Genomic DNA, 15,981 nt, shown 5'->3' on the forward strand with positions numbered 1-15,981 from the left:
TGTGTGTACCCTTAGGATGAAGCAGCTAGCATTTATAAATTAATATCTACTTCCAGAGAGGCAGCTACAAGCTGATAAAAATCTGTTCATAATCAGTAAAAATCTATGTCTTTCGAAAAAACTTGCATAAGGTAAAACCGTTGATAGCTGAGGAATGCTTGGCTCTAAGTATGGACAGCGGGTATGTTCCCGGGTGTTACTGTTGCATTTGAGATGCAATGAAAGATTAAAAAAAAAAAAAAAGAAAAAAGAAAAAGGAAAAGGAAACATTACCTCCTCAGGAAAGCCCACCTACAAGGCCACATACCTTGATTCTTGCTTTCTCTATAAATTCTAGAGGGGCTTTCCCAAACTCAAATCCAGCTCCAATCCAAGGAATCCAGCCCCTTATGCACGGGGGTCCCCGCAAATTCTTCCGCTGAAGGAACAGTAAAAGAGCAACACAACCTAGAATTATAATCACGGTCGGGGAGATCAGTTCCATGTTTCTGTCTAGCACCTTCCAGAATCAGAGAAGGGAAAAGTCCTGCCGCCGTGGCACTTGCTCATTCCCCGTTGGGAGGGGGCACCTACGGGACCTCCCAACTTGTCGGCTACAACTTCCGCAGTTTGTTTGCCTCCCTGACTGTAGCCTCCTTTCCCCGCCCCAATTTTTAGATGACTTCTGCATCATCGCTCCCCCCTCCCACCTCCGCTAGTCTTTCCAGAGCCGGCCCCGCCGGACCGAACGCAGGGGCTGGACCCAACCGCGGCGGGCGCGGAGCGGGGGGAAGGCGGGGGGGGGGGGGGGGGGGGGGGGGGGAGAACGTGCTCTGTTGCCATGGAGACCGGGGCTGGCGGCGCCGAGGGGAGCCTCCCTCGCGGCCAATCAGAGAACGGCGCCCAAGAGGCGCGCGGCCCGGCGGACTACATTTCCCAGAAGCCCCTGGGCCTCGCGTTGTTGTTCTGCTCTCGGTCCGGGGGCACCTCTCCATCCCGGGGCTGCTAGGAAGGCTGTAGGTTTCGCGGAGCCGCCTGGCTGAGCCGAGCGAGGGAAATGGTCCCCGCTCCGCCACTCGCGGGTTGAGAACGGGCCGCCCTGGCAGAGTGGCAGGCCGGTCGTAAGGGGGTGTATTGTCGTCCCGTCTTGCTGCTGAATGTCGGTTCCAGAGGAGGAGGAGAGGCTTTTGCCGCTCGCCCAGAGATGGCCCCGAGCGAGCAAGTTCCTTCTGTCGGGCTGCGCGGCTACCGTGGCCGAGCTAGGTACCCGGCCGCCCCCTCCCGGACCTCCCCCGCGACTCGCCGTCGAGGTGCCGCGCTGGGGGGGCGGGGGGGGCGGGCGCGGGCGGGCGGCTCCGGCCCCCGGGGAGTGTGGCCCGCTGCGTCGCGCCCTCCTCTCGCACACCTGCCCGGCGGAGGTGGCAGGGTGGGGACAGGCCGGCTTTGCGAGGAGGAGGCGCGGGAGGTCACTAAGGTCTTCTCCTTCCAATTTCGTCTCCCTCAGAGGTGTGCTCTTGCGCCCGAAGGTCCGCGCTTGGGGGCTTCAGGAGCTGTCATTCCTCCCTAGGCATCCTTTCCCCTTCCGTGAGGATGACCTTCTAAGAAACACAACCCACCCTTCGTCCTTATTGAGATAATCTCTCTGATTTATATTCCCACGTAGCCGCGCCGTATCATTGTCTTTTGTAGACTTGCGGGACTTGACGTTATTAACCTGTCACTTACGGAGCATCCACTCAACATCTGCCAGTTGTCCTCCTTGAGCGTAACTCATCTATACCGTGTCTACCTTGCAGGATTCTGAGAAGTAGGAAATATATAAATGCGAACTCCAAGGCGGGGCACCCATTAATTGCAACATTATTATAATTACTATGATATTAGGCTGTGATGATAGTGCTTAAGAGACTCGGCCCTGACCTTGCTTACAGCTAGGTGGGCAGACATGCAGAGACAGGCAGGTGCATTGTGCTGCTTATGATGAAGGTATTAAGGATCGTAAGAACACAGAGGACGGACGGTTACATATGCCGAGCAAATCGGAAAACCGGAGGCCACCTAGGGAAGATTATGATGCCCTTGCATGAGCAGCTGGCGTTCCTTCAGTGATTTTGTGAGCAGAGTGCCTGTGTGTTCCCTGTGAAGCCTTCACTGTGCATTTTAAGATTAGCCTTTCATTTTCTTGCCTGTTGGAAAACAAAACAAGCAACAGCTTTGCTGTGTTATCATTAGGAAATGCTAGTTTGTCCTCATCTAAAATGAATTTATTTTCTATTTCCAGCAGAGCCAGCACGCGATCTGTTATTTTGCTCCTTGTGCTCCTCCACTCTTGTGCTTTGGACCCTCTGTCTTCTCTTTCTCTTCTCCACAAGCTGATGGGAAATTTTTGTTTTTACTTAAATATAGTTCACCAACTTTTTAAAAAAAATTAAAATCAGATTGCAGAATTAGATATTTCCATCTTTCTTTCTTTCTTTCTTTCTTTCTTTCTTTCTTTCTTTCTTTCTTTCTTTCTTTTTCTTTCTTTCTTCTTTCCTTCCTTCCTTCCTTCCTTCCTTCCTTCCTTCCTTCCTTCCTTCCTTCCTTCCTTTTTTTTGGATCCTGATTGTTTCCTCCCGTGACCAATGGCAAAGAAACATTCCTTCTCTTCAAAGTTTGTGGAGAATGGTGTGGGGGCTGGGGATGGGAAGCAAGGAAATAAAAATTTGAGATGATTTTGATTACAAAACAATTTAGGATCAGAACCTGAAGCATTATTTAAGTAACCAGCAAGTAAACCAGACTTATTTTGAAAGGCATAAACCATGTTAATATAGAGGCACCTTTATCTTAAGACTTTTCAGGGCTCATATGTTAATAAAGCATTGTTTAAATTCTCTACATGCAAACTACTTCCATTTTAGGGGGACTATCAGCAAGATATTTTTTCCAAAGACCAGTGGTAAGATTTAATATTTTCTTCCCCCTACTCTGTTTTCTCTTGGAAAAAAGCGTAAGTACGATTTTGTATCAGGCGGTGGTCATTGAAAAGACTCATGTAATGTCAGTAGTGTTCATGAATTTCTCTGAATCTGGTTACTTCACTTATTTGGGACATACGAGTATAAAGTTATGAGCTTGATCTTCCTAATGTGGGCCAGTTAGCTTCACCGTTTCAGAGTAAAATGTCTACTTTGAATTCAAAATATAATCATTAGAAAAAGATTTTTCAAGTACAATTGGTACTTGTATAAAAAGACATTATAAACTCAATATTGCATCTCCTATATCTCAAACCTCAGGTCAGTGAACATCACCCATGAAATTACAGAATTCATCTTCACCTGCATTTAATATGAACCTGTCAGAAATAATACAGTATTCTAAAAGTCACACTGGGTCTCAATCATGGTTACAGTCAAGGGGGCATCATAGAATATGGATATCTGAAATTATTCCCATTGGAACCCAAAAATTAAGGACTAAAGTAGATTTTAGGCTGAAATTTCTGAGTAAAAAGAACCCAAGTCTTGTGACTTTTTTTTTCCTGATTGCGGGGCTTGGGGAGGGATGGTGCTCTGGAACAGTGATTCTTAAATTTGGGAGTGCATAAGAATCAACCAATTTCTAAACCCCCATCAACCTATTCAGAATCCATAGGCATGGGGCTAGGAAATAAACCATTTTAACAATTTCCCTAGCTGTTTCTGATGTATTCTAAAATTTGAGAAACACTGATCCTGTGGCGACTAAAGTATTTGTCCTGTGACTTTAGAATTTTATAATTTTTGTTTGTTTCTCTGAATGTTATGGGTTTCCGCCTCATTTTGTTTTTTTGTTAGCAACCTTTCCCCTGGATCTCACAAAAACTCGACTCCAAATGCAAGGAGAAGCTGCCCTTGCTCGGTTGGGAGACAGTGCAAGAGAATCTGCTCCCTATAGGGGCATGGTGCGCACAGCCCTAGGGATTGTTCAAGAAGAAGGCTTTCTAAAGCTTTGGCAAGGAGTGACACCTGCCATTTACAGACACATAGGTATTTATCTTGATTCTAGCTGGTAAGTTTGTTATGAGTTCTATGTTTGTGTCTTCTGCTTTTGTGTTTAGCTGTGCCAAAACCCAGTTGTTTTTTCCTACTAATGTGATAAATGAATATGTATTCTCTTAAGAAAATTAATCACCAATCATTATTAAGGAATGATTGCCTTAAATTTTTAGAAATGCATATAGAAGTATTTAGGGATGAACTGTCATGATGTCTGTAATGTACTTCAAAATAATAAAGCAAAAAAAAATCAAATATGGCAAAAATGTTAGCAATTGATAAATCTCAAGGATATAGAGGGAGTTATTTTCTCTGTTTCTCTGCATGTTTGAAGATTTTTAAGATAAAAAGTCATTGATATTTTTCTCTATTTTAGAGACTTTAAAACAAAATTTAAATTTTTCATGTTCTTTGAAAATTAAAACATATTTGACTAACATGCTAAATCTCACTAGTCTCTGTCCCATACACTATAGGCTAGGCAACTCTGAAGGAGAACAGGGACGACTGATCCAATTCTGGCAATTGAGTGATTGTAGTGATTTTTGCCCCCGTTCCTAAGGCTACCTAATTACCTATGTGGGCCTTTAGTCACTGTTGATTTTTGCCTCAGTTCCCAAGGCTACCTAACTACCTTTGTAGGCCTTTAGTCACTGTTAAAGGGAAATAGTTGTAACTGTGCCTTAGCCAGTGAGAATACTTTTCTGCTCTGCTTCTAAAATGGCATTCACGAAGATAGTCGTTGGGTTTTCAGTTTGTGGAGAGGAGAAGATAAACTTGGCTTCAATAGGAGGTAGGGCAGGTGCAGCATTCTTCTCTACATTTCTACATTCATGCTCTTTCCCCAAGTGCGTAGGAACCTTTGACCAGAAAGGCGTTCAGTTCTAATACCAGCTTATTATTTTTAAAGCTTCTGTTCTTTAGATATGTAAGTTAGAGTGTATTCATGAAGAGCAATCCAGAAGTGTGTATAGAGACTGTTGTTGTTTTGGTGCTTTGTGTATTTTTGAATATGTTAACATATTTTATCAAGCTTACTGAAATAGCAAGAAAAGGACTCTCTAGGAATACCGTGTACTGATTTTAATGACTTTTATTTTCCAATCTTTTTTAAAAATGTGTTCTCCTTTGCTCCCCATTATTGAGTTTCACTTTTCATTTGCATTTTATTGACCATCATCTATGGCTTCACAATTAAGATTTATATCATATGTTTGACAACTGATTAAAAGATTACCTGAATATAATAAAGTATCCAGTGAAGTTATGCATGTTTATTAAATAGAAATGCCTGCTGTGTACCAAGCTCTGTAGGGTGATGGTACAAAAGACCCATACAGTAGTGAAAACACACAAAGCCTGCCCTGAAAAGCTCGTAGTTTGAAGGAAAGATGAGCAACAAAGTAAAGTTAATCTCCAATTAATGTGATAAATGTCATATTAAATGTACACCTGGGTAGTTCTGGGGGAACAGAGAAGCATGGCAGGTATAGTGCAGTCTAGAACACTGGAGGTCAGAGAGCACTTTTTAGAAAACACATTCTTTGAATTGAGTCTGGGAGGACAAGGAGGAGTCGGTAAAACAGAAAAGGTTGAATCCATTCCAGAAAGATCAGATAGCATGTGAGAAGGCCTGAGGCTTAAAAAGACCTGGCATATTTAGAGAAACATCAAGCAAAGCCTGCATGTTGGAAGCATAGGCCACATGAGAGAACAGCACAGAGAGCTTGACTGGCCCAGGTCAAAATATCCTCTTGTTTTATTAAACATATATAGCTGAATTTACCTTTTAAATGATCCATTCTACACAGTGTACTCTGGAGGTCGCATGGTCACATATGAGCATCTTCGTGAAGTTGTATTTGGCAAAAGTGAAGATAAGCATTATCCCCTTTGGTAAGTTTTGTTTTGAAAATAATACATACTTTTGACCCTAAGACTCTATTGTTTATCTATTAGATTTGTATAAAATTGTGTATTTGTGCCAAAATTGCCTCAAGCTAAAGGCTTAAAATAATAAATAATTACAATGTAAATCCAAATAAGGGAGCATTTACTGCACAGTGTACATAAACATACATGTGCATATGTATAAAAATTTTGTATATATATTATGTAACATTTTAATATTAAAATAATTCTTACAGAGCACCTTCTTTATGCCAAAGAACTTTGAGTCACACAGAGATAGGCTCAAATTCTTGTTCTACTAGTATGTATATAATCTGGGTAAACTACTTTCATTTTGATCTTCAGTTTTCTTAGCTGTGGAAGTAATATCTACCATTAGGCTTTTGTTTTTGTAGGATTAGATGAGATAATGAATGTGCATGTATATCACAATATTTATAACAGAAAAAGAAAACTAGGTTATAAATAATATACAAAGAAATCTTACAAATAAATTAAAAATATATTTTAAAAACACAAAGAAAAATAGGGAAAGGATATCAACAGACAAAATTCACAAAAGAAAAAATATAATGTTCATTAAATATATAAAAATGTTCAATTTCACCAATAGTCAGGGAAATTTAATTAAAGCTATCTTTTAGCCGGTAAACTATCAACAGAAATGTAAATTATTCTATATAGCCTTTTTGAAGAATAGAGTATCTGTTAAAATGTTTAAATGTGTACTCTTTTGACCCAGAAATTCTTCCTTTATGAAATAATCATATTCAAAAATACTTGTACCTATGCATAAACACAGAGACACACAGATATTGACTGTAGTGGTGTTAATTGTAATTTTTTTTTTAAAAAAATTAAATAACTGGGATCCCTGGGTGGCTCAGCAGTTTAGCTCCTGCCTTTGGCCCAGGGTGTGATCCTGGAGTCCTGGGATCAAGTCCCACATTGGGCTCCCTGCATGAGCCTGCTTCTCCCTCTGCCCATGTCTCTGCCTCTCTCTCTCTCTCTCTGTCTCTTATGAATAAATAAATAAAATCTTTAAAAAAAATTAAATAACTAACAATTTAGAAATAGATAAGTTTTGATATATTTATACAGGGAAGCATAATACACAGCTTTGAAAGGATGAGGTAGGTTTTATATGACTAACCTATAAGGATGTCTATAATATCTTTTCTGGACTAAAAAAATACCTAAGTCACTACTATAAGAAAATGACAAAAAGCAGAATTTTATCTTTCAGGCAAAATTCCTTGGCTCTGTTTTTTAAAAAAATTATAATGTATGAAGCTATACTAATTGCTTTCCCAGAATTAGTGATGAAATATGTTAATAATCTTTGCATTCTGTAATCCTCCCCAGAAAAGAAAGGTATAGATAGATAAGGGGTTCAAAGGAAATATTTCACTATGAGGTCAACTCTCAGGATAGATCGGCTTGGTGTCTTTTGACCCAGTCAGGTCAATTCAGTCATTCAGTTCAGGTATTTATTGAATTATCATGGTGTACCAGTCCTGTACTTAACACTGAAGCTATAGTAATGGAAGATAGTCCCTGCCGTCACTGAGCAAGAGTAATAGAGACAGATGCCAAACAATTAGAATTATGTCACAATTGCCAAAGAGGCAGTGGTTATAAAATTCTCAAAGAGAAAAAACAGTGCTAATGTTCATCATTGTGAGAACCAGGCACTCTCCTAGGCTGCTGGTGGCAGTGGAGACTGATACAAGTTCTATGAAAAACAATTTGCAGGGCCTATCAAATGTCATGTAAATGTTCAGTTAGTTAAAAGTTAAGCTATCTAAATAAATTGTGATGTGTCCATAAAATGGAATGCTGTGAAACCATTTTTTCAAATGAGGCAGCTGTATATTAATTGATAACATTTGAGATACATTACTAGGAGAAATATAACTTAAAGGATATTATTAGGGAAAAATTAAGGTATACAACCTGGCATTCTACATTTGTGCTTTTTAAAAAATATTTATTTATTTGAGAGAGAGAGAGAGTGAGCAAGTGGGTGGAACGGGAAGGCAGGGGGCCAGAGAAAGAAGTCCAAACAGACCCTGAGTTGAGCATGGAGCTGGACATGGGTCTCGATCCCACAACCCTGAGATCATGACTGGAGCAGAAATCAAGAGCCGACAGCTCAGCCAGCTGAGCTACCCAGGCACCCCTTACATTTATGCTTTTAAAAAGGAGTATTTATACCTGTATGTTTATTTGTACACAAACTATCAATTGTAACTTAGTGCTTAAGACTGTGTGGTCCCCACTGAGACTTCCTGGTGTTATATCTTGGCTGTACCACTCACTAGTTATGTGATTTGAGCTGTCATTTAACTGCCTTTATGCCTTGGTTTCCTTATCTGTAAAGAGGATATAACAGTAGTACTAATGTCATAGGGTTGATATAAAAATTAAATGGTGTTTTTAAAAATGCTTAAACAGCGCCTGACATAATAAGCATTCAGTGGATGCATTATTATTATGTGCAGGAAATCATAAGAAACTAGTAATTATGATTGCTTCAGAGGAAGGGAACTAATAACAAGGACCTTTTTACTCTATACCCACGTATACCTCTTCAAATATTGTTTTAGAGTAAAAGGAAAGAAAATACCTCTTTTCTTCTAAGAAAAGGTAAAAGATGATCAGAGCCTGGTTTGAGACAGAAGTAGCTGGAATGGAGAGGAGGGGATGGATTCAAAGCATGTTTAAGTATAGTAGTCTAGACTTGATCACTATTGGCTTTGGAAGGTGAGGAGAAGGAAGAGACTAGGGATTGACAGAGTTTCTTCAAAGAGAGAAAAGTTCTCAAACCCCTTTTACTTTGCAAAACTACTAAGATAATAGTTTACAAAATCCGACTTACCAGCTTTCCTCTGTTAGACTGATTACATCTATGCTGTATTTATTCCCCTGTGGTTGGAACTAAACTACAATTAAATGATCAGCTCAGGTATTTATAACTTTGAAGCAACTACCCTTCCTTTGAATTTCAGGCCACAGAAGGCCCGTGAAACCAGATTTGATTTTTAACTCCTCATAGTCCTTTAACCCTCCCTTCAATAAACAGATGAAGCATTTATTTTCCTCTGTGATTTGCTCGGGTCCATCCTTTCCTTTGCTTTGTCTTAAATCCCCTGCGCTGGGGCTGGACCAGCCTGGTACTGTTCACTACAAAATTTGTAAAATTAACAGGAACTATTAAAAAATGTATCTCCTTTTATAATTAGGAAATCAGTAATTGGAGGTATGATGGCTGGTGTTGTTGGCCAATTTTTAGCCAACCCAACTGATCTAGTGAAGGTTCAGATGCAGATGGAAGGAAAAAGGAAACTTGAAGGAAAACCTTTGCGGTAAGTTCTCCAGTTAACTGATATGTTCCTTTTCCCCATCATACTTTGAACACGTACCTAATAAGTTAATGCATTTTTGTGATCCAACATTCAATAAAGACATTAAATCTGACTCTTTCAACTTAAAAGATGTATTCATTAAGAGGAGGGCTAATATGGATCTTTTCTTTGCATGATAAAGTACATGTGTTCTCTACTAGAAAAAAAATATATGTGTGTGTAGCTGTCTGCTGCTAGACTTGTCCTCTTACTGCTTGATATAAAGAGTTTAATCACTAAAATTTGCCCTAGTTTGAATCCCAGTTTTGCCGCTGTAGCTTAGTGTTGTGGAAGTCACTTAGTACTCTTAGTCTCTGTTTATTCATCTTTAAAAGGGACCATTCAAAAGGTTTGCATGATATTAGACTGCCTGGCTCATCTGGCTAAAAGCTAGATTCCTTTCCCTTTATCCCTCAAAGAAGGGAAATGGCAAGATTGACCTTGCAAGTTCTTCCCACTTTCCTATCTAATCCCACTCTTCCTCTTTCCCCAAGTTTAAGGAAGGTTTTTATTATGCCTTTGTGACTTAAAATTGTCCTATTGCATTACTCTACATTATTTGAAGTCTACCTTTCTTCAAAGGACTTCATGTTCAATAATTTATTAAAATACCACTTAGCCTGTTTCTCTGGGAAAGGAGCAACATCTTAAGAGATTGATAGACATCTCCCAGAAAAGAGGATGCAGAATGCCTTGGGCTGAGTAGGAAGAGGTCTGCTCCTCTGAACACTGCAGGTTTGTGGCTGGGCCAGAGGTGAAGGAGGGTTTGGGACCTCCTTTGGGAACCCACCACTGACACTGACCACTGCTCTTCATTGTGCTGCTCCTCTAGTTGGCCCAGTAGAAGATGGGGTTGGGCTTAGCAGTGCAGGCCCCTCTTGAGGTCTCCAAACAGAGCACACCCACCACAGAGGAGAAAAGGGTACCACTGACTTACCCAAGTAGTTTACAGAATCTCAGGGCCCATTTTGTCATATTGTAACAACTTCTAATTAACTACTAAGTAGCAGGAAGAAGTGAGGTCATCGTTGCCTATATGGAGGAAAACTATTGGGATCTAGAAAAATCTGAGTTTATAACTAATCTTGTCAATTTTTTCCCGTTCCTTTGTCTCCACTGTTGGAAATTTTTGGTTTGATATAGGAGTAAAAAATATTTCCTGTTGTTTTAAAGAACATCAGCTTTGGGAACAGACAACCTGGGATTTGTATCCACCCTTTAGCACATTTTAGCTATGACCCTAGTCAAGCTCCTTAACCTCTCTAAGATTCAGTCTCCTCAGATGGACATTGGAATGTAAATTTACACTTCTTAGAGTTTTGGGGGATAAAATTTATCTTATGTATATAAAAAGTCTTGAGCTTAATAAGTGCACAACAGATTTTCACTACAATGACCATCATTTGTGAGTATAACTTCCCCTGTAGCTTTACATGCCCAATAAATATGTCGTATTATCTTTTTGTTAAGACTCAGGGAATATAATGGCTAAGTAAAAGCCACTCAGCTAGTAAGTGGTAAAGGCGGCATTGGACTTCAGGTATTTCTGACTACATAAAAAAGACTATTATTTTATAACAGGGTTTCCAGATTTGATCATGGTACAGCAGCATTTTTAACTTGAGTACAGAAAGCTTACAATCAGGATAGGATAGTAAATTTTTATAAAACCAAAAATATTCAATCTTAAGAACTTCTATTATGAGATTGCTCTCCCTATTCTTTGGACTAAGAATGTCATTTCTCTTATGAGAATATGTGAGGATTGATTTTTTAAAAAATTTCTCACAATTCTGGATAATTAAATGTTATTTTATTCCAAATTATAACAGCTGTAGGTGAAGTTTATCCAGCCACATTCCATACACAGAAATGCATAAAATTTTCACATTTCTTTATTATTTTTCCTTTAGATTTCGTGGTGTGCATCATGCATTTGCAAAAATCTTATCTGAAGGAGGAATACGTGGGCTTTGGGCAGGCTGGGTACCCAATATACAAAGAGCAGCACTGGTGAATATGGGAGGTAATGGAAACTTTATTGAACTCTGAGAAGTCCTAACTGCCTTCATCATTGTAATGATAAGCACTGACTTTAGGGAAAATGAAAAATTTTATTTTATTATTTTTAGTAATATACTTGGCAACAGTCTTCTTTCATGTTGTAACACCTTAATTGAACATTTTCTCTAGAAAATTTTCGCTTTTCTCCATGGATCTGTGAAAAGGATTGCATAAAACAAGCAAATGTGATAGTAAAGAGTTAGGACTAAACTATTTGTAAGATCTCCTGTCTACCCACACCCTCCTCTAAGATCCAAACTGGCATACGTAACCATGTGACAATCATTATATCCAGAATCTACAAATCCTATTGCTTTATAATCCAGCTTGTATAGCAGGCATCCCAGGCTGGAGATATGAACGTACCCAAACTCATCCTGTCCCTCACGTCCCATAGTCAGTCACTTATTGCTTCTGTCTTATAAATATTTCTTAAAAGTGTACCCCCTCCAATACCTAACACCTTGGTGTCCTTAAAATGGCCATTTTTATAATTCTCACCATCAAAGCCACACAGCAAGGGCACTGCCACAGGCCATCAGGTAGTCTCATCCTCTGTCCTCAAATGTATACCCAGTATCCAGAGGGATTTTTCTTAAACACAGATCTGAGCATGTTAGACCCTTAAAACCTTTTACTGGCTTCTCATCACTTACAGAAGAAAGTGGAAATTTTATAACATAACATATAAGGTCTGCACAATCCAACTAGTGCCCTCAGGGAATTAAGCAATTCATTGATTCAGGAGTAAAGAGTGAAGCATAGTCATAGCTAGAAGGTTCCACTGCCTCCACATACCAGGCTGCTCCTCCCCTCATACTTTCTGTCCTCATTCCTCTTCTGCTATTTAGTTTCCTTCTGCAGGTCTTTTTGTACTCAGCTGAAGTGTCTCTCCACCATGTATTTTTCCTGAACCCTATAACCACCCTTCCCTGGCCATGCTAGTTAGATGCCCTTTTATGTGTTTCTCTAGTTCCTGGTGCTTGTACCTCATTCCATTGCGTTTTTCTGTGTGTCTATCTCCTCCACTAGATTGAGTCCCCTGAGGCAGTTTTTATTTATCATTATTTTCCTAGTCCCTTATGTAGTCAGTAAACATTTGATGCACGAGTTAATGAATGAAAGGATGTTTCTAAGACCAAAATTATATGGTTCTAGGAAATGTATAGCCTTTTTGAGGGTTATAGTAACATATCACTTAAATGTCAAAGGAAGTAAATCTATTTTTTTGTTTTGCTATTTCAGTCCATCCATAGCTATGTATCATATTAGTGGATATTTTAGTTACCAGGAATCTTTATTGATGATAGTTTCTCAATTTGATGCTTCAAAATCTGTTGTAGTTCAGATTTCTTTTCCAGCTTCCAGCTGTCTACTTGGCACACTCATTTGGGTTATCTTGAATAGAACACTTTGTGTCCAAACCAAACTGATTTATCAAACTACTTCCTTCTCCTCCATTTTCCCAATCTCAAAATATGATATCATCTCACTTGAATAATGCAGAAACCTAGACATGAGTTTTGTCTCTTTCCTTTCACTCAGTCGTTATAGCCAATCAGTTAACAAGTCCAGCCACTTCTGTGTCCTAGCTGTGTCTCATATCCATCCACTTCTTTTCATTCCTGAAGCTACTCCAAGTATTATCCATCTCCTACTGAATCACTACCAAAGCCTCCAAACCAGTCTACTCCAGAGCCATTTTATCCCACCATGCATCAGAAACTGCTCTATTTACCACTCCATCATCTTATTTAAACATCTTAAATGAGTCAATCCTCATTTTCACTATCTCCAAAAGTGGCAGCTCTGCCCTTCAAACTGTTTAAGCTCAAAATCTTATAGTCATCTCTGACTCCTTTCTTTCCCTGTCTATTCAGTTTGTTAATTCTGCCTTCAAAATATATCTAGAATCTGACCAGTGTTCCACAGCTTCTTTATCCAAACCATCGTCTATTATCAGAATAAATGCAATAGTCTCATGTCTAATCTATCTTGTGTCCCTGTAGTCTAGTCACAGCCGAACAGCGAGAGTGTCCGTGTAAATAGTAACCCAGAGTAGTCACTGCTCTGCTCAAAATCCTCCCTTGGCTTCTGTTGTTCTCTATCTTCCGGACTCTGCTACTTCTCTGACCTTTGCTTACTCTGCTCCTGTTAGACCAGCATTTTTGCTGTTCCTCTAACATACTGAGCTAACATTTGCCTCGGGGGATAAAATACGTACTATTGTTTTTCCTGGGATAGGTTCTCATAGATAGCTACAAGGTTTTATTTCTCGTGTTTCCTTTAGGTCTCTATTTAGAGGTTATTAAGAAACCTTTCCTGATCACCCTCTTTAAAATTCATGTACATCATTCTTCTTTACCTTCTGATATTCTTACCCCTCTTTCTTTGCCTTATTATCTGTCTTCAGAGCAATTACAACTATCTGAAATGCTGTAGTTTGCTTGTTTGCTTATTGTCTCATCCTTTAACAAAGAATAAGGATTTTGTTCAATTTGTCCATGGCTCTTTCCTTAGCACCTAGAATAATGCCTACTACCTCATGTTAGATACTCATGTACTTGGTGAATGACCAAATGTATCTATCCATTCTTGCCTTTTTATAATTCACCTCCTGTACTTCACTGTAGGTAGCCTTTATAATAAACTCCAGTTGTAATATATCACTGTTTAAAACTCTTCAACAGCTCTTCATTGTCATTAGGAAAAAATACAGAAAGCTTAATGTAGAATAACAGTCAGGACCTTTTACTTATAAGTGACAAGAGTTTCAACTCAATCTAACAAGAGTGAAAAAGGAATTTATCATCTCAAATAGTAAGAATTCCAGGGGTTGAGCTGACTTTAGGCATAGCTGGATTCTGATGTTCAAATGATATAATTGAGTATCTGTCTCTCTTCCTCTTTTCTTCCCCCTCCTTCTGTAGGTTATTTTCCTGGGCTCGATAATGATAGTGGTATCTTTCATTCTTGTACACATTCCTGTCCCAAGTCTAACATTTTTTTTTTTTTTCTGAGAGAGAGAGAGTGGGAGCAAGCACGAGGATGGGAGGGGCAGAGGGAGAGGGAGAGAAAGAATCTTAAGCCAGCTCCATGCTCAGCAAGGAGCCTGACATAGGGCTTGATCTCAGGGCCCTGAGATCATGACCTGAGCCAAAATCAAGAGTCTGAGCCTAAATCGACTGAGCTACCCAGGCATCCTAAGTCTAACATATTTTTAACATAAAAGACATTCATTATCAGATTAATGAATATTTCACCCTTCTTTTTCTTTTTATTGCCAGATTTAACCACTTATGATACAGTAAAACACTATTTGGTACTGAATACACCACTCGAAGACAATATCATGACTCATGGTTTATCAAGGTAAGTGATTGTTTTAGTTTAATTTTTTTCTGTATCACTTTTCTTCCATATTTGGCATAAATTTTAACCTTTTGTTTCTTGATTGAGAATCTAGTGATATCATCCTTAGAGAAATGTAATAGTACATTTACTAAGAAAATTTTCTTAAAATTTTTTGCAGTTAAAATGAGGAAGAGAGAGACAAAGTTGTAGAGTGTTTCATATTAAACCATCCCAAATATTTTCACTTTAATGGGACCCTCCTGGGGTCAAATTCTATTGATCAGTTCTCCAATTCCACAGATATGTTTGAGCATCTTGTATGATAAAGGCACCTGTAAGGTGTTGCAGTGGGTACAAAGGCTAACCCAGGTTCCTTCGCAGGGAGTTGACCAAGGGGAAAATAAGACAAATATAAAAACAATGTACAAGGGCACCTGGATGGCTCAGTCAGTTAAGCATCTGCCTTTGGCTGAGGTCATGATCCCAGGGTCCTGGGATGGAGCCCTGCATTCTCAGGCACCCTGCTCAGTGGGAAGTCTGCTTCTCCCTCTCCCTCTGCCCTTCCTCTACTAGTGCATTTTCTCTCTCTCTCTCTCTCTCTCTCTCTCTCTCTTTCTCTCACTCTCTCACTGTCTCTCTCTCTCAAATACATAAATAAATAGAATTTTTAAAAAACAAAAACTATGTGTGGTAAATGTAAAAGGTGACTAGCTACTGTAATTTTCAGAAGAGGGAGAAAAAAATGACCACTTGGAGGGGCCTACAAAGGTGTTTTCAAGGGCTGTAGCTGTTAAGCATGATTATTTAGTTCATCCTTAAGAGGCTGGCTTTCTCTGAAACAGTGCTGATGGGATATCTGAAACTGGTCTTACAGATAGCCATGTGGCCTCCTGGGAAGATCAGAAGCTCATCCAGTCACTTTCTGTCCATTATTACTTCAGCTGTGTCCTTGGCTTCATCTGGGGGTGTTGCTAGCAAGGAGTGAGTGATAAAGGCCAATAGCAAAAAGAAGCAATGTCCATTTCAGTGCAAGTAGCTTGGGCGAAATTGATGTTCCTTTTATTGCTCTATCTTTTCCCTTTGACTCCAGATACCATATTACTTGAGGCTCCTTAATACATTATTCTCTGTCATTTAATACTTATTTTTTTAAAGTCTAGCCAGGTCACACTATATCCTTAGGTGTTGGTTAAGATGTTTCTGTGTGAAAATATGAAGGTATATTAAAATCAATAGTATTAAAC

At 39.4% G+C, this 15,981-nt stretch overlaps 2 protein-coding genes across 21 annotated transcripts in view; one reads left to right on the forward strand and one right to left on the reverse strand.

The window, feature by feature from the left end:
* LOC112641685 (24-hydroxycholesterol 7-alpha-hydroxylase) overlaps nt 1-777 on the reverse strand; it is an 89,800-nt gene extending 89,023 nt beyond the window's left edge. For 2 of the 6 annotated variants that reach the window (XM_049092141.1, XM_025418941.1), the window contains exons 1-2: nt 690-771; nt 308-418 (exon numbers count right to left, since the gene is read on the reverse strand). Coding sequence is in view for 3 of the 6 variants with exons in the window: in XM_025418940.3 (XP_025274725.1) it covers nt 308-484 (177 nt within the window). In the remaining 3 variants the exon portion in view is untranslated. Of the gene's footprint in view, nt 1-307 lie in introns of all 6 variants that reach the window. The other 4 variants (XM_049092140.1, XM_025418939.3, XM_025418943.1 and 1 more) reach the window with 3 other exon arrangements.
* A 135-nt stretch (nt 778-912) lies between these two features.
* SLC25A27 (solute carrier family 25 member 27) overlaps nt 913-15,981 on the forward strand; it is a 28,266-nt gene continuing 13,197 nt past the window's right edge. For 8 of the 15 annotated variants that reach the window (XR_004804178.2, XR_004804179.2, XR_007401160.1 and 5 more), the window contains exons 1-6: nt 916-1,242; nt 3,801-3,992; nt 5,813-5,897; nt 9,158-9,280; nt 11,233-11,345; nt 14,671-14,755. Coding sequence is in view for 9 of the 15 variants with exons in the window: in XM_025418947.3 (XP_025274732.1) it covers nt 1,137-1,242; nt 3,801-3,992; nt 5,813-5,897; nt 9,158-9,280; nt 11,233-11,345; nt 14,671-14,755 (704 nt within the window). In the remaining 6 variants the exon portion in view is untranslated. Of the gene's footprint in view, nt 1,290-3,800; nt 3,993-5,812; nt 5,898-9,157; nt 9,281-11,232; nt 11,346-14,670; nt 14,756-15,981 lie in introns of all 15 variants that reach the window. The other 7 variants (XR_003124775.3, XR_004804181.2, XR_004804180.2 and 4 more) reach the window with 5 other exon arrangements.

This window comes from Canis lupus, chromosome 12 (assembly GCF_003254725.2).
Source record: "Canis lupus dingo isolate Sandy chromosome 12, ASM325472v2, whole genome shotgun sequence".
Taxonomy (NCBI): Eukaryota; Metazoa; Chordata; class Mammalia; order Carnivora; family Canidae; genus Canis; species Canis lupus.